Below are 25,419 nucleotides of genomic sequence, written 5' to 3' on the forward strand. Positions count from 1 at the left end.
CGGTAGTTTCAGTCGTTTTATATCAGAGTTAAACTAGGCCTGTTACAATAACCAATAAATCAATTAATTATATAATAAATCAAAACGAGCTCAATTTCCATTTGCACCATTCATTGACTTCTCTTTCCTCTCTTTATACCAAAAGCTGAATGACAAAAGTCGTCAATCTGGTGCTTTGGCCTTTTGATTATGGGTAGTTTTGTTTACAGAGTCTTCATAATTAATTTGATTTGCTGCTGTTGTTTATTTATTTTGGGTATTTAAAATGTCTTCCAGTTCCAGTTTTAAATGTTCAATAGAATTTAAAGTTTATTAATGTTTGAGAATGTGTTCTTGCTTTATTATACCATTAGCACTTGAAAACAGTATTATCATTTCTCACAATAACTTCTGGGGCAATTTATTGTCCGGCAAAATTTTTTTTTTTTTTTTTAGGACAGTAAATTCATGTTGTTGTAAATATACTAACCATAGTTTTTTTATTTCATGTTTGGATTGCAATATGTTTAGCATTTTAAGCAAACATTGGTCCATTTACTTTTTCATGATCTTTCCGTCTGTCTAATTTAACTGAAAAGCTTCAAATGAATACATTTGGTTAACGATGTACTTCAGAAATATGTTTCTTTTGTTATTATGTGGTCATATTCATCAAAAAATATTTAAATTCCCCCATCTTTAAACAGGTAACTCATTCCATCTAACTTATAGTCATAGAGAAAAATCTTGATTCACCTCTTCTTTTTCTCTAAAGCAACCAGAGTTTTGTGGTTCAATATTCTCTGTTGAATTTAACTCCTAATTATGCGGGGAGAAATTCAGCTATGTACAGATCCAAACTTCCCATTTCCACCCAGTCCCAGAGCACACAGCCCAAGCTGCGGCCTCAAAGTCAAACTTTTGATCTGCCTCTACATCTTGGGTATGTTTGCCATCAAGCCTCGCCTCCCTGCGACCGATCACACACACCGAGTCAGAGGAACATCTCCATATGTCAAGGCGGCCAGACGCACATGGCAGCACCCGGGCATGACCCTGCCGACACTCCGTCACTCTGCTGCGAAGTGCAAGGTGACACTGCGACAGCTTCTGACTCACTGTGTGTGTTTGGCAGGGAGTGTTTGCCTTAACTACGCTGCCGGCGGAAGGCTCAATTCTAACTACGGTAATTGTTCTGCAGAAAAAGGTGCAGAGAGAGAGAGAGAGGTGTGGAAGGAGAAAGGAAAATAGGATCACAAGTAACTTTATGCGAGATTAGAAATACATTTAAAAAATACACAAGTAAACACATAAATGATCACCAGAATATCTGGATTTTATGTGAAATGCATAGTTGTCTGGTTTTAACTTTGAATATTCAATTCTGACACATGAATGTACTGATCCAAATCCATTTGTTTCATATAACAGAAGCAAATGTTATATTTTTGTTCTTCCATTTGGGTTTCTACTGCTGCGAAAGAAAGCTAGTGTGCTTAAGAAAACGTCACACTGTTTTTGGTACAAAGTTTATGTTTTTTGGTGTCTGGGAAATGAGCTTTTAAAAAACCTACAGATTGTTGCAAATCAGCAGGCACTGCCTGTTACCTAGCAACCCGAGCTGAGTTCCAGCATGTTTGGTGAGCTTGTTTTGCTGTGCTGCGGTAAAACGATGGTTACTGGAAAAGACCAATGTTTCATTGTTGACTTATCGTCCAGGAACCAAGTGCTGCATTCTTGTCGGATGTCCAGGAGGCTCTACTAATGCTTTTCAGAGATGTACAGTTGTATAATTGTGTATCTGTTTGCAGCCATTTTCACACGACTGTAAATGTTGAGTTCACAGTCGTGTGGGTGTGGCATCCAGCAGCTTCTTTGGATTTAAAGTGACAGGATGCCCTAAAATGTATGATTTTGTGTTAAAAATGTAATAAAGATGTTTTGTATGGACCAAACCTAAACTGTTCAGGGAAAGATAAACGGTCATATTTAAAGCAACTTCAGCATTCGTGAATTTTCTTGCCACTTATTCGGTGCTTTTGAGTCCTGATTTAATCATAGACAATACAGTTTTTCATACTTTGACTGAAGGGCTACACAGCGAGCCAATCAGGCAGTGTTTCTTGTCAGGAAGTGGAAACATTTAAACCAATCACATGGTCAGTATCGCTGGATCTGGGCTGCTGGTGCACCCATTAAACTCACCAATTAAAGTCGAGTCCGCAGAAGCAGGATTTATCTATCATGCTCTAATTGGTTGATTGTGGCTGGTGTGAGGTGAGATTGAGTCGTCCATCATGTCCGACGGAGGACCGCCGTCGGGGGAGGAGTCGCAGCCAAGCGAGCCGAATTGCCCGTCATAAGGTGTAAAAGGCTGCGGGGTTTGAAGGTGGCAGGACGGTTTTTTATATAGAAGTGGACGGTTTTCTGAGGTAATCTGTTTTTCTGAGGCGAACCGTAATCGACTGACCTCGGGGACGGAGCTCGGGAAAAGTAAAAGAAACTTCCAGTGCGCTGCTGTTCTCCGTTTCCTCACATCACTTCCCCTCTGTGGTGAATTTTTATTTTGCTTTGTCCGTGTTATTGCAGCAGCCCTGCCTTCAGCTGCGTTATTAGCTTTTAAAAGTGAGAACAGCAATCACAACGCTCACTCTCTGCCTCTTTTCTGAGCTTTTTGAGTTTCCACGCCAACAGCGAGGCGGGTCCTGATTCAATAGCAGCTATAAAACATGGCTGCAAACCTGTGTCTGTTTTACTGAAGCAATTTAGCGTGGCTCAAGGGCGCTGCAGCAATATCTCTGCACGTTCGCCCGCCTGTTCAGCAGAAGCCGGGGGAAACGGTGGCCATTTTCACGTCTGACCGTTTGACTGACTGCTCTATTTGGGCCGAGAAAGGATTGAGGCAGGCCTGGCAGACTGACGCTTAGATATAGCTGACGCCGGTCCGCCTCTTTGTGAGACGGACCGGCACAGATGCCACTGATCCTGTCTGGGAGATATTACACAAGAACGCACATTTATTTCAGCTTTGCTTTGGGCTGCAGATCTTCAATAGCCGCTTTTAAGGCAGCATGAAGCAAACAGTTCAGGAGCTCAGCTGTGCTTTCGTCATACAGTTATGCTGCTTTTGAGATGTTTATTCAAGGTGGTAGAAGGTGTGTCAAAGGGTTTTTTGCATTTTAAGCAATTCTTTGCCACAAAGGTGCGGATTAGCATTCACAAATACCAAAATCTGAGGTCATATATGTGATCATTTCATTTATTGCACAAAGAACAGACAGACAGTGGCTTTCAGAGTATTTACCAGGTATGGACTGATCCACTTTTTTTTTTTACTTCTGATACCAATACATGAGGTTTAGCATGTCTGATACAGGAAAACTGAGCTGAATTGACTTTAAATGCTCGTGTTTTAAACATCTCGAGGACATCATGAATAAACATTTCCATCACGATAAACATTTAGACAACAAGTCTTTAAATGCAACGCCTCAGAGCTAACCATGTCTGTAGATAAACAGCAGAATTTCACCTTTAAGTCATCAGCTGACTTTGAAAACACTTGAGTAACATTCTGGTGTGAAAGCAGGAAGCTGTAGCTGCTTCACCTCCTTGTTGTGTGAAAACTCATCTCTGTGTGAAACGCTTTATTGGAGTGATTACAAGGCTCATTGATAGTCCTTTATGATTTCATACAGTGTAATCTGAGAGGCTAACAATCAATCTTTTTATTCACTCGTGTAATTTTGATTTTTATGTGCTCTCTGGGACGGCTGTAAAATGTGCGAATGGGGCAGTTTTGTGTTGTTTTTCTGTCTGAGTGGATCAGAAAACCTTACAAATTAAAAGTACATTTCTAAGATTCAAAGAAGCCAAGCTATGAAAATGAAGATAAAATGTTTTTTTTTTCTTAGAAAATGGCAGGAGTTTTCCTTTTGAAATCGTGCTGATGTTAAAGCTTTTATGTTCCAGGGTTGTGATAATACCAAAGAAAAGCTCTAGACCATCAAAGGACTGTATTGAAAGTAAATATCAAGCAGAGTATTTTTTCCTAGAATCTCAGTTGGTTTTTTTTCTGTTTGCAGATAATCCAGGACCGAGTGCTGGAGCACGGCTCCAGGAGCAGCCTGATGTGGAACAGCCACCCTGGAGGCCTGTTTGCCTTGCCGCAGTACTCCGGATACCTGGGAGACTTCCCATTTTACTACGCCACACTGGGTCAGTAATGCACAAAACCCAGTGCAGCACTAATACAGCGGAGGAATTATATAAAATTCAGGTTTTATGCTTCCATTTGGGTCTCTGCTGCTTCTAAAAAACAGAGCAAACACTTAAAAAAAACACCCAGATGTTTTTTGGGAACAAGTTAATGTCTAGTTGGTGTCTGGAAAACGAGCTGTTTCAAAAACCTCCCAATTGCTAAATCACCTTTGACGGGCAATGTGCCGTTACCTAGCAACCCAAGCAGAACTCCAGTACATTTGGTCAGCTGATTTTACTGTATTTAGTACAGTAAAATGGCTGCTGGAAAAGTGTTTTGTTCTCGACTCACCATCCAGAAACCACTTGCTGCATTCTCGTTGGTTGTGCAGGAGGCTCCACTTCTGCTTTTTAAAGATGTCAGGTTGTATATTTGCGTATCTGTTTGCAGCCATTTTTACATGCGAGTGTCAACATTCAGATGGGTGGGCGTGGCCAGGAGCAGCTTATTTAGATTTAAACTGACAAGACACCATAAAACAGTTTTAGTAGTTTATTGATGCCAAATTTGTCTCCGATTTCATGTTATTGGTGTTAAAAAGAAAAAAAAATTGACTTTTTTTACAATGTAGTTTAATACACAGTTTCTGATACGTTAAAGTGGCAGGAGTGTTTCTCATGGTGGGTTTTTTTCTTTTCAATGTCAGAAAGTAGTTTTTTCCATATAAGCATCTGAAAATGTTGGACGACAGAAATTTCCCACTCAGGTCCCATATTTTCTCTAACTGGAATCCTAACCAAGATTTTCTGTGAATTTCCTTCCCTTTCGCTTTATTACTTTCCATCCAAGAAGACAGTTTCCGTATCATTTCTGTTCAAATCCAGCTGTGGCTTCTGAACTTTATCTGATTGGCAACAAGAGATGGCCTAAAGTTGCTGCCGCTGTGGCTGCGTCAGGCTTCTACTGGGGTGGATGAATGGGTCCGTGACGGATGTCTGTATTAGTTCTGCTGACACACCAACCCGTCCATCACTGGGTTTAAAGTCAGCAATGCTGCGGCGAGGCCAGATTCCTGCCGCCACGGTTCAACAGAGCCGATATTTCCCCCCTCCGCCACATTTCTGCTACCCTCTTCCTAACTCCATCATCATCATCATCATCCACTGCTGCAGCACACGCACAGCAGAATGAACTCAGCCAGGTTTTACTCCAGATATGGAAATGGATGGATGCGGTGACAGCCACAGATTACAATGGCTGCAGCTGAATTTGTTTGTCAAGGAGGAAGCAATTAAACATGGATGGGCTTTTAGGAGACAGTGTCTTTGTCACTGATGGGTAAATGTGTGAAACCAAAGCTGGATCATTTGTTTCTAACTGGCTTTTCTTCCCCCTCTGAAAGGCTCCCAACTCTGTTGTCATTCATAACAACACTCTAACTGTGGCTGCGTTTCCGTTACAAACAAATCTTTGACTATATTCTACTAATGTCTGAAAAACCACAATTTTGCAATGGCAGTGTTTCCATTAAATAAGAAAGGAAATTAAAATCACATGTGAAAAAACTTGTGCACATGATAAGTCATTAAAAATCCTGGCAGCAGATTTGTATCTGCTGCCATCCATCAGCCATCAGAGGAGACAGCAGCGTCTTATTCAGGCGATGGAGCGACAAACTTCTTATCCTTGCTTCGCTCTGGGGAAAATGTCGTCTGTGATTTCACAGAAGAAATTTGGACTCAAATGACACGACTTTTTGTGAATTGTACAAACAGACTCTCCTTCATTGTAAGGCTTCACCAGCTTGAACAAGTCAAAGATTGCTACCCAAATTTGTCCCCCATGTTATGATGCTGCATTAAAACTTGATGCCAGAAGTACAGAAGCCTGTCTGTGCCTCAAAGCAGCCTGGGGTGTTTAAGCAAACTTTCAGAAAGTGAGAAGCGTGATGTGCTCGTAGAGTCTGATAAAAGCCGAGTATCATGTGCCACAGGCAGGAAACGGCACGTGAATCCAAAGTTGAGGAACCCAGACAATAAACTCTGCAGGTTCTGTTTGGGGGTTCATAAACACCTGGCAGCTCCAGACTCAAATTTGCAGATTTCATAAAGTCTGCAGAGGAATCACAGATACCGTAGTTTGAAAAGTTTGAAAACTGCTTATGCTAATCTTCTCAGAAATTGCTCAGTGGCAGAGAGACGAGTCATCTGACGCTATCTCCTCCCCGCCATGCTTTGCTGGTTTGGGTTAGATTAGATTTAAATTAGGAGACGCTGGACGCCCTTTATGATCCGTCTGCCTCTGCGTCTTTTCCTTCCGTATTTTCAGCTTCGATTACTTTGCTCCAGCAGGAAGTCGGGTTGAATCTAAAGTCACATCAGCAGTCGGTTGTCTCTTTATCGAGCTGCAAGATGAAATATTTAGTGATCAGGAGATTCAGAGTTTTTCCAAACACATTAACATTGTTGAATATTTTAAAGTTGTTTTGAAAAATGTTCATCCCTGCCAGTTAAACTGTTTGTATTTGTTCCTGCTGACAGCCTCGTCTCCACTGAAAATAGGCCGTAAGATTTTGAGAACAAGCTTCTACTTCTTGTTGACAATCGGCTCTACACTGCAAAAAGTAACTTTTCCGTTTCAGAATTAAGTTGATAATTTCTTAATATTGTTTAAGAAAAGTGCTGGTTCCACTGGCAGGTGATTTCACTTGTAACATGGGAAAAATTCAAACGGTGGAACAAGAACTTTTTTATCAAAATTAAGAAATTATCAGCTTAAAACAAGCCCCCTATATGTTGCTAAAAAGTTACTTGTAAATTGCTGTACTGAAACAAATTTCATTGTACAATGACGATAAAGACTGATTCTGAATCTGGAAAGCTGAACAAACAGATGAAATACTGAGGGCCTTTAAATCTAGACTAAAAAGCCACCAGTTTAGAGTCGCTTTTGAATCAGAATCAATGAAATCAATAATCTGAAGTGAAACAATGGAATTGACAAAATGTAATGCTCCAGATGTTGACTGTTTTTCTACACCTTTGTATTTTTCTCTTTTTATGATGTAAAACACTTTTAAATGCCTTGTTGCTGAAAGGAACCATACAAATAAAATGTGATCTGATTTTGATTTTCACTTTGCATTGTTGTTGGTTGTGCAGGAGGCTCCACTTCTGCTTCTCAAAGGTGGACTTTAGCATAACAGCACATCTGTTTTCACGTGCGAGTGTAAACGTTGATTTGGGGCCGTGGCCAGCAGCTGCTTATTTGGCCCTAAAATGTAGGATTTTGTGTAAAAAATGTATTGAACATGTTTTGTATAATTCGTAGCTCTAAACCTGTGTCACCCAAAAGCGTTACAGACTGTGTGTTTCTGTTTGTGTTTCAGGTATTAAACCGTACCCCAAGTTCACTGCAGTCATCCACGCCGTCTCCCCTCTGGTGTCCCAGTCCCAACCCATTCTCAAGCTACTGGTAGCTGTGGCCAAATCCCAGTACTGTGCTCAGGTAAATATTTGCCGTTATCCTCGAACTCTCGCGCCGCATTATGCGGCTCACGGCGGCCCGCTCCACAATTGCATTTTCCGAGCGGAGCAGAACAGCAGAGCTCATTCCGGGTCTGTGTGTGCTGTGAATTAACTCTGGAGGATTGAATTAGAGCAGCAGTTTGTAGCCGGGGTACATCTGTCTCCATGGCAGCCGAGCCCCCTTCAGCACAGCTGGAGACGGCGTGTATTGATTCCCCAGCTTGCTCCTCACCAAAGCGGGAAATGAAATGGAATTTGCTCCTGGATGGCTGGGTTTTCTTCCTCTTTTTAGTGGGAGTGTGAGTGGGTGTGTTTTGGTTTGTTTGTGCAGGAAACAAGAGTGAATGAGAAAGTAAAGCCAATTCAGTATTTATAGTTTGTAACAGTAGTGAAATATTCAGGGTTCCTGGGGTTTTCAGGTCAAAACTCCACATTTTCAGGGTTTTCTTTCCCTTTTAGGCAGAAACACAAAACTTCACTGTAAATGCATTGGAGATGCTTATAAAATGCTCTGACCTGCAATATTTAACTGGAAGATACAAAAAATGGATGTACTGAGAGACAAATAGGCTGGTGGAAAAACTGGTAGCTGAGCAGACAAATTGAGAAATGGATAGATAAATAATGAATCAGTAAATAATGGAAGGATGGATGGATGAACAAATGAAAGAATGGACAGATAATTGATGGATGGACAAATTGAAAGGATGAATGGATGAGTGAACAGATCCCTCATACAGGCTCTCTGGTCTAATGAACGTAGATTCAGGATTTCTTCAATAATCTCTGTCTCTTAGGGTTGTTTTGAAGGGTTTGATTCGTTGGACATATTGCAGCGAAAGCAAACCAATCAACAATCACATAGAATGAGCAAAATCAGGCCGATTTATCGTTGTGTCCCTATTTTTTTGTTGCAGATACAACCTTTGCTACAAATGATCAAGCACAAAAGAGCAACTATTGCATTTCAAACAATAAAATCTGATCTTTCCTATTTAGTAAAGAAAATAAGTTTTATTTAAGTTAATGTCTAGTATTGTATGAAAAAGACTTAAATTAAAAACAGCAGAATTTGGCAATAATAAATTTGATTAATTGTCAGAATAATTGATTTATTGATTCCATATATCCAACCATATATCAGTCTCTATCCAGCTTCCTGCTTTGATGGAGCTGCTTTCCTGTTTGCCTTCTCCAGGCTGTGCGTGCAGAGCGGAGAGCCGGGTGCACAGCAAAGGGGGTCATTTCTTCCTCTTATCGCACAGAAAAACAAGAGGAGAGCCGCTGTGCTGCTAGTGAGGATGAATGAATGAACGGTGAACACTGAAGGGTAAATTGGACGACAGAAACGTTGCGAGGAGCGCTCTGACTCTGCAGACCTCCCGCTGCGTGTTTTGCAGTTTCCTCCTGCCGTCGTTTATCCGGCGCGCTCAGACAATACTTCCCTGTCGACACCCAGAGAGGGCGGCGAGCCGACAGACTCCATCTGTCTTCCTAATCAAACCGCAATAGACGTGTGTGAGTGCATTAACACCCGTCTGTGTGCAGCATACCTGTTGTTATCTCTCTGTGACAGCAGTATTTACCCCCCCATTAGCTTCCTGAAGGATTTCTTTTTTTTTGTTATCTCCATTCACGGAGAATAGGGAGATGATTTACCAATTTATCAAACAGCTGTACATCATCTTCTTCCTCTGCCAGTGACATATTTTGCACGCTAACTCACAGCTGCTGCAGCCTTATGGGAATACCTCAGCACACATCCAAATATCTCCCAGCACATTGCTCTGCAGGTCCAGTCAGGGATCAGAGTCCCCCCGGGGCGAGCCGCAGTGTGTGTGTGTGACGTCGCTGCTGCCTGAGTAACACCAAGCTTTATTGATCGCTGCAGGGAAATTCCTGTGTTTCACCTCCGTTGGGACTGGGGACGCCTCTGAGCGGAACCAGGATGGGAGAATTTACAGAGTGGCTGGAGGACATTTCAGCAGGGCAGAGGTTCGCTGGCGGATGGACGCTGAATGGGAGACCAAAGAGTTTTACTCACCTCAGACCAGGAGATAAACGGGTTAAACAAGAGTGGATTTTCACTCCGAACGCCGTCTGCCAAAGTCAGAGCACTGCAAGAAACTCTCCCAACACACTATTATAGGGCTATTTTACTCAGGGAGCTGTTATTTGGACGATTAATCAATTGCTCTGACGATTAATCTGATTTTTAAAAATTGGCACTTTCTGCATATTTCATCTAATCACAAATACAAATAAGCAAATAGTTCAATTCCTTTTTTAAAATAATCAAAATAAGCATTTTATTCCCTAAAATTCAACAACGTAGCTTAGCAGCAAATCAGCAGTTAAATCAATTCCTCCATCACCAACGTGTAAAAAAGTCCTTTCTGCTTTCTGCTTGACTTAACATCTGTTAGTTATGTTCTTTTTGCATCAAGAGATTTTTTTACTGAATTTAAACTAAAACTACGTCATTTGGGAATTCTGGGTAGAACATCTTTAAAGACTGAAGGTTTTTTTTTCCATCTTAAATGCAAAATGCTGATATTTTTTTGTACATTTTCTGCAAGTGGCATTTGTTTTGAGTCTGTAAGCTCCAATTAACAATTAATCAATCATTGAATTAATCAGTGATTATTTAAATAGCTGGTCGATCATGATTAATACAATTAATCTTTCCAGCCATAACTATCAGCATTATTGTTTCAGAGAATGTTTTCTTCACAAATGCATCCACCCACCCATGTTGTCTTTGTCTGGTCTGAAATGTGCAACAAAAATGTAAAAACATAATTAATCTGGAATGTTTGCACAGCGTTTTACATCTTAAGCAATTGAAACACAGAATAAAGGAACAAATTAAGGTGGATTTGATTCTATATCAAACTGAATTTACAACTTTAAAAAAAACATAATACTGCTGAAAAAACTAAAGCAATGAAAAAACTGCATGAAATAGGCACAAGCAGTTATGAGAAAGAATCACAAAGAGACGCAGAAGAACCAGAAAGTAGCAGTTTGCCCAGGGGAAACTAGACTATATGGCCTCAATAACGCACAGCAATATGCGACAGTTAATACCAAAGGTCCTTCTGACGATTAAAGAGCAAAATAATTTATAAATCGATTAACACAAAATCTCTGAGAAGGAACAAAAGCAGGAACACAGAAGCCCAGACATGTTTTAACTTTCATTTCGTCAAAACTCAGAGCAGACAAACGTTTTTGCAGCCAAAGAAATAATAGTTGTTTTTTTTCTATTTAAGCCGTCTGGGTCGGCTTGACCTGAAGGACAAACTCAGACATATTTGTTGAATCAAGAACAGCATGACTCTGCTGTCTGACTTTAACTAACCGCACTGTGTCATGGTCTGTGTGTCCTTATCGTTTCTCACCAGCGTTCTGTGTGTGTGTGTTTCTGGTTAAATATTAATGAATCCTGCTGTGGTAATTCAGTGAATCGGTTGACCTGCAGGTTGCTGCGTCGTTGTCTGAGTCATCTAAAACATGACATGACCGCAGCTGGGGGCGTGACCTCTGCCCCCAACTGGAAAACGTCCTCAGACGCTGTGATTGGATCGTTTCCCTTCTGAAATGTTGACGCTGCTGCTGCTGCTGCTGCAGCGGCGCCAGCAGCAGCAGCACAGTGATAATTGGAAAATATTTTATCGCTTCGTTTGCCCTTTGCGGCTCTTTAACATTGAATCAACTCGTAACAAGGTGACATTTTCTGGCCGTGAGCCACATAAATGTCACGTGTTTCGTGGTTTAAATCCGTGGGTTTGGTCCTCCGAAGGCAGAACATGCACAGAAAGGAAGTCAGGGTTTCTGATTATAGTTTTATTTTATTTCGTTGTGACTTTGTTTGTTTAATTCAGTTAGTCTTTATTAGTTTTTAGAGTGCGTTTGCTAGTTTTTATTCGCTAAATATTTTCACTTTTGCTGTTTTTTATTTGTTTTATATACTGTTTTGATTTTGCTACTTTTTATTATTATTAGTTAAATATTGTATTGTTTTTGCTAGTTTCTAGTAGTTATAGTCGTAGTTTTAGTTTTTTCATACTTTGGTTAATTTTCGGTGCACAACTTAGAAAGGTCAAAGTATTATGATTATGCTTACATTGATTGGTTTGATTGGTTTTTAAAGGTGCAATTTTTAAAAAAATTCAATGATTGAGTCTGGAGTTTTCTCCCGTCGTGTGGAGTTGGGAGAAACGGAGCGCCGTAATTTGATGACTTAAAAACTGTGGCAGAATAAAATCTATTTCACATCGACTCGAAAGGCAGATAAATGGATTCATACACATAAAAACAAAAGATAATATATCTATAATGTAAGTGTGATATAGTTAAAGTTAGTTACAGTTCTCCCCTCTAGTTTTAGTTAATTATAGTAATTTTACATTAGAAAAAAACTTAATTTTTTCTGTCTTTTTCAGATTATCGTCCTGTGGAACTGCGACAAGCCGCTGCCGGCCAAACATCGCTGGCCCGCCACCTCCGTGCCCGTCATCGTGATCGAGGGAGAGAACAAGGTGAACACACACTCTCACACACACACACACACACACACACACACACACACACACACACACACACACACACACACACACACACACACACATACTCTCTCTCTTAGATGCCTCACAGGTGTGATTGCTATCATTTCTAATTACATATCCCCAAACGGTAAACCTACAGTATCTATATTCACTCTGGGAGTTAATGAGTTTCGATTTGTGCTGCGCTGATCCCATTAAAGGACAGTTTTAGTTTTAATTCAACCTCAGTAATGAGAGTTTTACACTCTGGATGACGTGAGGAAAATCCCTCCTGTGTGTCGGATCAGAACCACGAAGCATTTATTTGGTTTTGATTTACATTTTGTACCTTGATTGTGATCTAAATTATAATCAAGAATTATCTTTAGTTTGTTTTAGCTTCAACAAAACTGGTATTTGATTTTAAAATCACTGAAATAAAAGAAAGAATCGGCTGAAAACTGACAAAAATGATCTCCAGTATTTAACAAAATCCTACAAACTCAACAGAACATTTGACAAAATATTCTTGTTACTAGTCGGTTTAACATTACTTTTCCTATTCAATAAGTTGATATTGAATAATAATTGTTATTAAATAATAATACATATTATCAATGTTCCCTCTAATTGTTGATGTGTCTGGGCGTACACACAAGCTTCCTGGGCACACTGAGGACCACTGTGAGCATCATCAGTGTACACGGCGTGGCCATGCACAAGTATCATAAATCTGGGATCATAGAAAGTTGCATGGCTTATTTAAAAAATCAAATTACATCAGCAATTTTTATTCGTTTGCCTTTAATTTAAGTGATTTGCTCAATTAAAATAAAAAAAAGAAAACATTGCTGTCCATGAGATGAATGCTGTAAGTAAGAGTTACATTTTTTTTCACGTCTGCCCTTCTTGCTTCTCACTTCTTCTCACATCTTCTCGCTTCTCCAGTGGTTGTTCACTTAGCCCAGGTTGATGGTCAGTCTGCTTCTTGCTTTATCTACTTGAATTCAGCATATTGACTGTTAATGGCCTCCATAATCTGTGGGTGGAGGAGAATGGCCTCATACTTCTTTGCCAGTTTACAAATGTCTGCTTATCCATAGTCAAAAGTCTGAACTCAACATTTCAATATCAAACGCAGAACATTCCTTTCATTTGATTTGATTCCATTTGATCTTAGAAGAAGTGCATTTCTTTCTTTTTTACTTTGGCTTGGTGAGTGGATGTCCCACGTAGACATGATAAGGTGATGGATTTCACGTTTCTTAACTCTACCGCTCTATTATCAACTGCACGGCGCATATGACCAAGGCACGTAACCCACGTACACACACGTAGCGAAAGTGAACCGTATCGTATCATTGTCACTCACTGAGTTCAATTGCAAAGTAGTACGGAAATTTTTTTTATTGGTCCATAGTCAAAACTGATATCTGAGCTCAATGTCCACTTTACGTTGGACTTTATTTTATGCGCTACATAGATTTTCTTGTGCGCTGAGAATATGTGAGCAGTGCGCGATTGCGCAGGCGCGCAGTTTAGAGGGAACATTGCATATTATTATTATTTTTTTTCTGTGTTTACTAAGTTGAGCTAAAACTGGATTAAACCAAATGATTGTTTTACAGAAGTAAAACTTTCTGGATATTTCCTGTTTAATTATTGTTCAAAGCTTCATGGAAGTTTTTTTTTTTCATATTGGAAATCTATATAAAAAAAAGAAATCAAATTGAAAATTTTCATTTTTAGATTTAAGAAAATAGTTTTAATAAGTAAGATAAAACACAAATCTTGAAATAAAATAATGTTTTTCTTAGGTTTTTCTTTTCTTTTTTTGGTTTTGATTCTTGATCATCAAAAGAATATTCTGATTTTTTTAAAATTTTTGTTTAATAAACCTCTAATTTCTCTGGTTTTGTTGTTTGCTTGGAATAAAAGCTAAATTGTTTTAAAGTTTTTTTTCTACATTTTCACCAGGATTTTCTCCAGAGTTTATGATTTAAGAAAACCTGAAACCCTGCAGAGTCGGAGCGGCTGCAGCTCTTCTCCATTTTGCTTATTATCTATAAAACATGTTTGTAGAGTGAGATTACCTGCACAACATGTTTATCTTTCCCACTTTTTGTTTATAAAACCCTCATCGACTGAGGAATTGCTCAGCTGTTGAATTATAAATGTCGATGCTTCAGACTCACCTGAGTGGAAGTGGTTCCCTCTCCGCTGTCAATCAGCCGGCGGCGGCGGCGGCGCCCGGGTTTGTGGTTTCCTCCCCCCGTGACTCTGAGTGGTTTCTTCCAAGCTGTCAGTCATAACGGGAGGCCTCAGCGTCTGAAAAAGTGAACAGAACGGGCCCAGCGTTCTGCTGGTGTGTGTGTGTGCCAGGCGGCCTGTGGTTTGTTGTGATTGTGGTGTTTCTGTGTTTACTGCGGCGAGCCAAGCTGTGTTCTTCACCCCACAGAGGGAGACGCAGGCAGGGCTTTATTTTCTCCTTCCCTTATTCATCCTGCAACTTTCTCATTTCATCATCTTCCTCATAGACACATTCTTCATCATTTATTATCGTTTCTAATTTATTAGCAGAACAAAACAGCCGGTCTGGTCCAGATTAGACCGCCATGCTTTTATACCGATAGTGACCGAGTTGTACCAATCCGTATCGCTGCAGCCGTTTCACCAAACAGGAAGGTAGTGGGACAGTTTCAGGCAAAATAATGTCGAACTAGATTAGATCATCTTTCTGCTTTCTACTGGCCAGGAGACTCAATCCTTGTAGACGGAAGAATCCACATCCTCCAGTATACAGACCCTGGTCAACAAAAGATGTTTCATTCATTTGGAGAAGATTAGACACTGCAAAAATATAAAACCTTTCCAATTATTTTTAGTGCTGTTTCTAGTACAGATATCTCAATGTACTTGAGGACAAAACTAACATAAAAGTGACGTTTTATCAACATATAGAGGCTGGTTTTAAGTCAATAAGTGCTTAATATTCATTAAAAAGTTCTAGTTACATTGGCAGATTATTTAACTTATAAGACTGTTTCCCCATGTTTTAAGATAATTTATCTGCCAATGGAACAAGTACATTTTCATCAATATTATTATTAAAAATAATATTAATAATAATAATGGATTTTATTTGTCAGTGCCTTTCAAACACCCAAGGCCACTTTCCAACATTAAAACACAAATTAAAGACTAGAAAGTGGCTACAAGCACTCAAAATAACAAAAAAATATAAAAGCTAACGTGATCAGATGAGTTTTTAGTTCTGCTTTGAAGGCCAGAAGAGAGTCAATTAAGGAGTTATTTACTTAAAATAAGCCTCTATATCTGGCTAAAATGTTACTTTAAGTTAGTTTGTCTTATTTGAAGTGTTCCAAGATGTTTGCACCAGAAATTAAACCCAAATCAGTCAGAGGATCTGTTAAAATAAATGGCAGCCATTTATTTATATGTTATGATTGAAGGAATTTCAGCAGATAGATTTGTGTTGGTTGTGTCATTTTTGCACAAACTTGAAACTCGCATTGGGTTTTTGCGGTTTGTGTCTTTTGTTTTTGTTTTGTGTTCACATAAAAAAACAACAAAAAGAGCTTGTTGAAAGCTACCAGAATTGTAGCTTTGCATAAAAAGAAATTCTAAATTTGCACAGAAACTTAACAATTAAACCCCACATAGCCTTTTTAGTCAGTGTATCGACTAAAAAGTGAGTTTCTCTTCTTGAAACCCTAATTGGCCAAATATACGATCCCCACTTGTTGCTAAGTGTCAGGTCGGCTGGTCCTCCTTGTCCTCTCTCCTCCTCCGCTGAGGAGCCGTATCGCTGCAGGCAGATTCCCGCTGAGAAGAATCCCATTCCTGGAGAGCAGCACAAGCCCCAGGCTGATCCATCTCACTTCTAACGTTACAAACACCAGCCTCTCATCCTGCCTTTGTCTCTCTCCCTTGTTTGTCTAGCTGTCACTCTCCTGTCTCTTGTTTTCTTCTTCTCTGTGTGGAAAAACAAGAGGAAAGCGGGAGATGGGATTGTTTGGTTTCCTCTCTTTGTGGCCACAGGATGAAGTGAGACTGAGGGCGAAGAGTTTCTCACGTTTCCTCTAAACTCTGATTTTCCATTTTCGTCTGTCGCTCACGCTGGAAACACAAGCAACACTTAAAGTGATGAGAGTCTGGACACTTACTGGAGTTAAATCAATGTTTTCCATAAACGCATCAACTCAATACGAGGAAAGGAAATCCCGTTCCCTTCCTCTTACACTGCAAAAACACAAAATCTAGTTTTTATCTGGACTCTAGTGCAGATATCTTAGGACACTTGAAATGAGGCAAAACCAACCCAAAAATAACTTTCAACAAGAAATAGTAGCTTGTTTTAAGTCAATAATTTTTTTAATGTTGATGAAAAGCTACCAGTTCCATTGGCAGATTATTTAACTTATAATAAGACATTTTCTCCATGTTTTTAGTGAAATAATCTGCCAATGAAACTGGTAGCTTTTCATCAATAATTATTGACTGAAAACAAGCTCTTATGCATCTTCCTGAGAAATCACTTGTAAATTATTTCTTTCTTATTTCAAGTGTATAAAGATATTAAATATTAGTAGAAACTGGACCAAAAATACTTGGTAAGGTCTTGTGTTTTTGCAGTGTATTAAAGGGATTGTCTGGCTGCATTAATTATTGATCTCTGGTTTAACAGGCTTCAGGTTGGCTTCTGATGGGTAGCAGTGAAGTTGAAGTCTTCCTGCTGGTGGCGCTGCAGCCGGCGTGTTGTTTCTGTGTGTTGCTGCCCTCAGCTGCAGCGGTGATTAACACCTGCAGAGGGTGAGGTCACTCCCAGAGCCAGGTGTTTCTGGAGGAGACGGGTCAGCATGGAGGATGGGACTGTCTCCTCCATGCAGGTGGTGTTTTCCTTTAAAAGGCCGGACCTTTAGAAGCTGCTGAGCGCTGGACCAGAGGCTCCTCTTTGCTGGCTTTAATGTGACGGAGACTTTAACTAGACCACAAATTTAAATGTTTCCCAGAGCCAGATGAGGAAATGCCTTGATCTCCAGAATTTACTCTGTGGGCCTGTTTATGCTTACATCCAATTTTCCATCCATTCGCCCGTTCTTCCATCTGTTCTTCCAACCATTCCATCAATTTCTCCATCCTTCTGTCCTTCCATCCATTCTTTTGTCCAGCTGTCCATCCAACCAACTATCCATCCATCATCCATCCTTCATTTTTGAAGTTTTAAAGAAAGAACACTCTGAAAAAAGACCACATAAAGATGCACAGAACAGTGGATTAAAAGTCCTGGTTTAAGGATTCTGCTTTTTGAGTTTAGCTTGGAAGATGTGACAGAACCATCTGTGCGTGTGTTTATCAAGGCTAAATGAACCCATATATTTAATTGGTGTGAAACTGTAGGAGTTGCAGCTCAGATTCGGTTCAAATCTCCATCAAGAATTTAATCTGTTGTTTCTTTTCCCCTCCTTTCATCACTGCAACCGTTTCAATTCAAATATCTTCCAGCCTCCATCACTTTCTCCACTTCCTGTAAATATTCAGCGGCTGCCATGTATAATACAGGCCGGCTTCTTCTGCTGCAAAATATACGTAGTCTGCTTTCAAACTGGCGTGGAGGAGAAGAGTAAATTTGTGCCACATGTATAACACAAGACTAGCAGCATGTATCTGGGTCCGTTTCTGTGTTTTTATTGATTTAAAGGAGAAAAGAAGCGCCTGCAGCAGTAATGGAAACTTGTTTCAGCACTATATCACTGCTGAAAGCGACAGGCCGCGCCCTGCAGGAAGGAGCAGGAGATTTGCTTTTCCCTCCCCTCTTTCCAAGCAGCTATTTGTTGTTGTCATGGCCTGTTGTCTCCCCTGAATCCTGTGAACGTGTGAGGCGCCATTAAAAATGCATGCCTTAGATATAGGGAGCTAAAGAGTGAGGGGATTTATTTTTCAATTCATCTCAGGGTGAATTTTTCTGTCCAGACCGAAAGGAGGCGGCAGATCCATAAATGTTTAAAATTCATATTTTGTTCTTCCATTTGGTTCTCAGTTGCTTTTAAACACATTCAAAGTGCTTAAAAGACGACGCCACAGTTTTTGGCAATAAGTTGAAAGTTTTTTTGGTGTCTAGAAAAACGAGCCGTTTCAAAAGCTTTTCAAATTTTGAGAGAAATTACATGCCCTCTGCGCCATTACCAAGCAACCCCAGCAGAGTTCTGGCACATTTGATCTGCTGGTTTTACCTCTGTGTGCTGTACAATGGCTGCTGGAAAGAACGACTATATAGTCGTTGACTTATCACCCAGAAACTACTTGATTCATTCCTGTTAGTTGTGCAGGAAGCTCCACTTCTGCTTGTCATAGATGAATGGTTGCACAATTGCAAATCTACTTGCAGCCATTTTCTTGTGAGTTGGATTTATTTGGTAAAAAGTGACAAGAGGTTCTAAAACATCTCATTCTGAAAGGAGCTCATAATAGGCAGACCAACATCTCATGATCTGAGAATGATTTTGTGCAAAGACGTGTACTGAACATGTTTTGAATAGACCACAGATCTATCCTATCCTATTCAATAGGTCACATTTAAAGCTAAATCCGACGTTTTTCTTTAGATGAGAAATCTACTTTTATTCCAAGCAGCTATCACTCTCATTTTATAACGTGAGAAAGGAAAGTAAATTATCCTGAATTACATATTGAATATATATCAATATATATATTGAATTAGATTCTTTCAGCTCTAATTCAACTTCAGACTTTGTTCTTGTTCTGTTAATATCTTTGGAGAGGAGTAAATGTCTGATAACCATCTGGATGCTACCTGTCCGTCTCAGTGGCTGCTGAGTCAGCAGAACTGAAGCCATATTTCTGTCAGGACCTGATAACCATCTGACATGTGTCTGCCGGCTTTAACTTGGTTTATGGTTCGTTTTCCTTTAGATCCACGCATAGCCTGCAGCTCTGTCTGCATGCATGACCTCAGTCACTGAGAGCAATTTAACCTCTCCATCAGTCTGTAGTTGAATCCCAGGAATGCTGGCAGGAAAATCCTATGATTTATCTTTTCTTGTTGCATTAGTGCATCCAAACAATTAAGACTTATTAATTGTGGTTTATTAGATTAAAATTAATTCTTGCCAGTTAACCAGTATCGTTTGCTTAGGCCTTTTTCAGTGTTGTAATTTCGTCTCCAACCAGCAGAGGGCACCACAGGCCACCCTCCAGTGGGTCCAGTTGATAAGGAAACAAAGGTGGCGGCACCACGCCAGAACAGGAAAGAGAAACAGTCTAAACAAAGTCCAGTTTGTGATGAAAAATGTATTTCATTCTGTTTATAAATATAACCACTCGACAAGCTCCTAAAGTTTACTCAGCTGAGCTATTAAGAAGTTTCTATTTTGTTATATTTCATGAATTATTTAAGTTTAATGATGTGAGAAAACCACAACTTTATGTTTTACTCGGTCAGTATTTAAAACAGCTGACACAAAATAATGTTAAAATTTGATTTCTGTTTTCATTTATTATAAAATCAATTTTCCCATCATTTCAGCCTCATGTTACAAGAGAAAACTCAGGTTTTTAAGAAAATGGCAGCTTATGAAATGAGCAAATCCATAAGATTGACTCATTGATCATCCCTGTATGAACATTGTTGTCGATGTATTTTGAATACTCCTGTCGCTGCCGCACGAGGCTAAATGAAAAACGCTCCGTCTTGTTTCGTCGCCACTCGACCCAAATAAGCAGAAGACGAGTGGAAGAACTGCCAGCTGTTTGAATCAACAGGAAGTTCTTTCACTGTTAACATGCCGGCTTTAACTTGGTTTATATATTACAATAACATGCACTCTTCTGAAAGGTTTCTATGCTAACATATTAGCATTATGCTAATGTGTTAGCATAAATTCACTGTGAACTGCCATTTGTCTTAGTTACAGATAAGCTGTGTTGTTTTTAGATGTAGAAATCTGTAGTAAACTTTTGTTGGCTATTGATTTGTATATCGTTCCTATTGTATATAATATTTTTTTAAATGATTTTTTCAAATGTTGCCCCAGTTGTACGTAATAATAAAATGTGTTGAGATCAGATTTTTTCCTTCCAAACTATGATAATCCAAACTAACAGGAAAAATCCAACTATGTATAATAAATTGAGAGTTTATCTGGTTTCGCTTTGCTCTTTCAGTCTCTTTGAGATCATTTATTGACCCGGTTCTGCAGCTGTTCTGGCTGGTTTCTCACTCTGGGTTCTGTTTCTCCTCCCTGCAGGTCATGAGCAGCCGCTTCCTGCCGTACGAGTCCATTGTGACCGACGCTGTCCTGAGCCTGGACGAAGACACCGTGTTGTCCACCACAGAGGTAACTCCTCACATCACACTACAGCCGCCATCTTTCTGTTAGGCTACCTGCAGATCAAACACATTTTTTATGTTTCCTACAACATGTTGGGGTAGATGTATGCAAAACATGTTCACGACATTTTTTGCTCAAAATCGTTCTTAGATAATGAGATTTTAGTTTGTTGAGTTCATCTTAGTTTGACCTCATTTCATAAAGAGTTGTTTTAAGGCGTCTTGTCACTTTAAATCCAGATAAGCTGTGTCAGGCCACGCCCCCAACTCAGCAAACATACACAATTTCAAAACCATACATCTTTAAAAAGATCAAGTGGCGCTACTTTCACAGCAACATGAATACAGCAACAACCAATAAATCACATGTGCTTTTTAGTTAGCTTCATCTGAGCTCTGTGAAGATGTCCACTGTACATACACAAAGGTCATATTCTTTTCTATTTAATTTTATCTGTAGGTACTTTATTAACATAGTTGTTTATATTTTTGAATTTTACTTTAGTTATTTTTATATTCAATGGTGCATATTTTGTTACTGACTATTCAGGTGATCTGGACCTTGGGTTGCTAGGTGAGGGGCAGTGCCTGCTGATTTGTGACATAGGTTTTTGAAATGTTTCATTTTCCAGACACCAGCTTTAACTTTTTGCCAAAAAACAGCAGTGTGTGTGTGTTTTAAGTGCTTGGCTGGTTTTAGAATCAGTTGAGACCCAAATGGGAGCGTAAGAATGTGCAAAATGTGAGTTTTGCCTAATGGATCAAATTTATTCTGATCTTATTTATAAATTTCTCATCTTACTTTCACTTCTGTTCAGTTTTTTTTTGTCTATCGGAAACCCATCTGAACTTGCCTGCTCACCTAATTGGGAGCAGCAATCATTTTTTTGTTTGTTTGTTTCTGTTTGTTCCACATGCTGTCGGGATCATCCTGGGTTTGGTGTTTATGTGTGTGTGTTTTTGTTGTTTTGTGCAGTTTTTTGTTGGGGGGGTTTAAAAGTGGGGACGAGTTCTGGCGCAGCACCATGGGAAGCCAGATGCTGCTTTGAAGAGCGCAGAATTAGATCTCATAAAAAGGCTGTTGGTGCGGATCAAGATGGCAGAGCCGAGGGAGCCAGGAATCCATCACCCAAAACTAATTCCACCTGTGTTCCTCCCATGAAGATAGCTGAGCACAAACTGTTCTCCGCGGGTTTTAGAAGTCGCAGCTTTAATGTCAGCTCAGAGGGAAACTTTTTCTCCACCGCGACGCTTTTGGGCTTTCATCTAAACAACGTCTTTCTTTTTATCCTCCTGTTTACTCCAGAGTTTTATGTGAGGTGCAGAGGGGACCGGGCCCATTTTTGCTTTTGTTTCACAAAGATAAACTCACTAATCAAATGAATTATGAGAGAAAAAGAATCCACACTTATAAATGAGATAGAGTATTTGCCCCCCTTAAAGTCAGGAACTGACCTCATGACTTTGGAGATTTTTGTCCCACTTTTCACCTTAAAAAGTGAACATTTTAAATAAAAGTCTTAACCATTTTATAAGTGAGGTTTCTTATCCTCCTAACTGTTTGGTTACCTGATCAGTGTTTGTCCCATTTCCTAGCAACAAGGGGTGACTCAATTTACCACAAACCTCCCTGCAAACTTTAATTTGGATTTAACACTTAATATGCATGACTTTATGTTTTACTTCTTGAATCAGTTAACTGAAATTTAAGTAATTTCTACTGTGGATAGTTAACTAAATGCTTAAAATCACAGTTTATACAGCTGCTTGAAATCCTCGAATTTCAGTGAGGTGTTTTCAAGGAAAGTCCTTGATTTCCATGTAAAGTCATTGAAAGTGCTTTATTTTCTAACTTCACAGTTTTGTAACAGAGTTTAATTTAATGTTTGAATAAAAGCCTGAATTTCAAAAACCTATTTGAAACCAGTTATCTTTAAACACAAAAAAGGCATAAATCTGTTTTTGTTTGTTGTCTCTCATGACACTGACGGTGAATTGTCTCCTCCTTGTTGACGTTTCGTCCAGGTGGACTTTGCTTTCACCGTGTGGCAGAGTTTTCCGGAGCGGATCGTGGGTTATCCGGCCCGCAGCCACTTCTGGGACAGCAACAAGGAGCGATGGGGCTACACCTCCAAATGGACCAACGACTACTCTATGGTTCTGACCGGCGCCGCCATGTTCCACAGGTACGGCTCTCCCCTTCTCCACTCCGCTCTCGTCTGTCAGGTATAAGTAAACGGTACTTAAATTAGGTCAAATAAATGAGAATGCCTACAGACGAAGTAGGAAGGAAGACGTTTCTCAAAAGCCGCATTTGATTGGACGAAGTTAACGTCCGTCATTCGACTTTTTCTTTTTATTAAATATGACTAGTTTACGTCTATGGATTCGAACTTGTGTTCATTTGTTATTTCTCGCTGTTTAGCTCAGAATATTAGAAGACTTCAGGGTTGGTTACATAGAAAGATAGAAAAACGGCAGTCAGGTTGCGTTAGCTTGCCCGACATTAGCAACGTCTCTTCCCGCCTCTCCTAACAGAACGTCCGGTAATATTTCAAAATAAGAGCATCAATATAAATCCCGCAGTTTTAATAGCTAACAGTAGCGATTTCTCAGAAATGAGAGTAGAAAGAGGAAAATGTTGACGCCTTTTTATTACATTGAAAACAAAAGTCGTTATTGTCACTGAAATAATGTGAAACTTGCATAAGTAGTTAAAAACTAATAAAAATATATTAAAAACACAAAAAAGTTACTTAAATTGGTTTTTGAGACAAAGAAATTTTACCCTTAGCTTCTTTTTTTCTTGTTCAACTTTTTAAAGCAGTCACCACAGATGATTTCTGCAAGTTTCTGAAATATTTCTGCTGCTGGAAGTAGCCAATCAATCAATGTTTAGCCAGTCTTTTGAGTCTGCAGAGAAGCCCCTCTAGCTCGTCTCCGTTTTGATGGAGCTTTGAAGCAGTTCATGTGATCTGCAGTTCATAAAGTAGATGTGATGTTCAGTGGAGCACAGCCTCAGGAAACCAGGGTTTTGACACCGACTACGTTTTAGAATAAAAGTCGATTTGTCTTGAACGCAGAGCTCTGTAGCTCCGACATGAGGCTCAACTGATGTCCTGTCAGCTTTAAAATGGCTTCAGTCTGCTGTTAGGAGGACGCCACATCAGGGATCAGCGCTTACTCACTCCTAATGTGGCTCTCGTAACGCTGGAGTGGAAGCATCATTCAGTCTCTCCAGATCCCACCACGTACTCCCTATCCTGTTCTCTAAAAGTGTTTTCTAGTCGTCTATCCATTCATCCTTCCATCTATCAGCCCAGGTTCACTCATCTGTTGCTGAACGATAAATTGTCCCAGAAGTTATTGCAATAAACAATGATCATTTTCAAGTAATTTAAAGATAATAGCAAAATAATGAGTACACGGTCTCAAATATCAATAAACTGTCAAATCTAATAAACATTTAACTCTTGAACTGGAAGACATTTTGAATATCCAAAATAAATGAATAAAACAATTGAAAGAAATTAAAAGAAAACTGAAGCCATCCGTCTTGTTCTCATTGAAAATCATAAAATCTTATCATTTTGTGTTTCCTGTGAAAATATTTTATTACACCTGAAAAAAGATCAAATTAACTTACAAGTAGCTTTTAAACAAGATGTAGGATCTTGTTTTAAATCAGTAATATCTTAACATAGACAAAAGTAACTATTTCCACTGGCAGATTATTTCACTTATGATGAGACAATTAAGAACGAATTAACCCTAACCCTATTAAGAAAATACTGACTTTAAACGATTTACTATTTCTTGCTGAAAAGTTACTTGTTAGTTTTTGTTTCGTTTCAAGTGTACCAAGATATTCTCTTTATAATCTAGAGCAAATTTACTTGGTAAGATTTTGTATTTTTGCCAAACTTTAACTTAAGAAATGCCAGGGGATTCCATTCTAGGCTATGAATATTTATTTTCTCATTTTAAAAGGAATTTATTTGTTTGCATCTTTTAATGCATTTCTAATATTGTGTTTACTCAAGTAAGAGTAAAATTACTTCATAATAAAATTACTCAAGCAAAAGTAACTGAGTAAAAGTAACTAGTTACTACCAAACTTGGCTTTAGAGGCTAAATGAAGCTAAACGCACCAATTTTTAAAATCCGATTAATCATTTGTAGCAGCCATATTTAAATCCCAAATAGAGTAACTCCGTTCTGTAATCTCAGCGTAATCCTAATCCAGCTCCCATCTCTTAGGTACTACCACTTCCTGTACACCCACTACCTGCCCAGCAGCCTGAAGAACATGGTGGACCAGCTGGCCAACTGCGAGGACATCCTGATGAACTTCCTGGTGTCGGCCGTCACCAAGCTGCCGCCCGTTAAGATCACCCAGAAGAAACAGTACAAGGAGACCATGATGGGGCAGGTGAGGAAAATAACTTTATTATTCGTAATGCAGTAAATCGTGAAGCTTGTAGCGTTGGACCAGAACCTTGTTTTCTTCCTTCTTCTGAGCCGTGACTCATCTTGCAGCCATTGTTTCCTTTGAGCTGCAGCCAGCTCTCCCTGCTTCTCAGCAGCTTGATTCATAACGCTGTACTTTAGCTAGGCCCCTGGGGGCTGCAGGACGAAAGCTCTGAAACAAGGGAAACGGCGTCCAGATTCCCAAAACCAAAAACACGAAGCGGCCAATGATTGATGGAGACGTTTGCTGCTCCTCTGATGGTTTTCCCGTCTCTGCAGACAGAGACTGAATCAGAAGTTGAAACGTTCCAGAGAAATAAA

General features: G+C 39.5%; 1 protein-coding gene across 1 annotated transcript in view; it reads left to right on the forward strand.

The window, feature by feature from the left end:
- ext1b (exostosin glycosyltransferase 1b) overlaps positions 1-25,419 on the forward strand; it is a 138,621-nt gene that overhangs the window by 106,732 nt on the left and 6,470 nt on the right. Inside the window, exons 5-10 of the mRNA XM_055023714.1 lie at positions 4,065-4,197; positions 7,569-7,687; positions 12,156-12,251; positions 20,546-20,635; positions 22,654-22,814; positions 24,889-25,060. Coding sequence (XP_054879689.1) covers positions 4,065-4,197; positions 7,569-7,687; positions 12,156-12,251; positions 20,546-20,635; positions 22,654-22,814; positions 24,889-25,060 — 771 coding nt within the window. The remainder of the gene's footprint in view (positions 1-4,064; positions 4,198-7,568; positions 7,688-12,155; positions 12,252-20,545; positions 20,636-22,653; positions 22,815-24,888; positions 25,061-25,419) is intronic.

This window comes from Poeciliopsis prolifica, unplaced genomic scaffold (genome assembly GCF_027474105.1).
Source record: "Poeciliopsis prolifica strain line A6 unplaced genomic scaffold, Auburn_PproV2 SCAFFOLD105, whole genome shotgun sequence".
Classification (NCBI taxonomy): domain Eukaryota; kingdom Metazoa; phylum Chordata; class Actinopteri; order Cyprinodontiformes; family Poeciliidae; genus Poeciliopsis; species Poeciliopsis prolifica.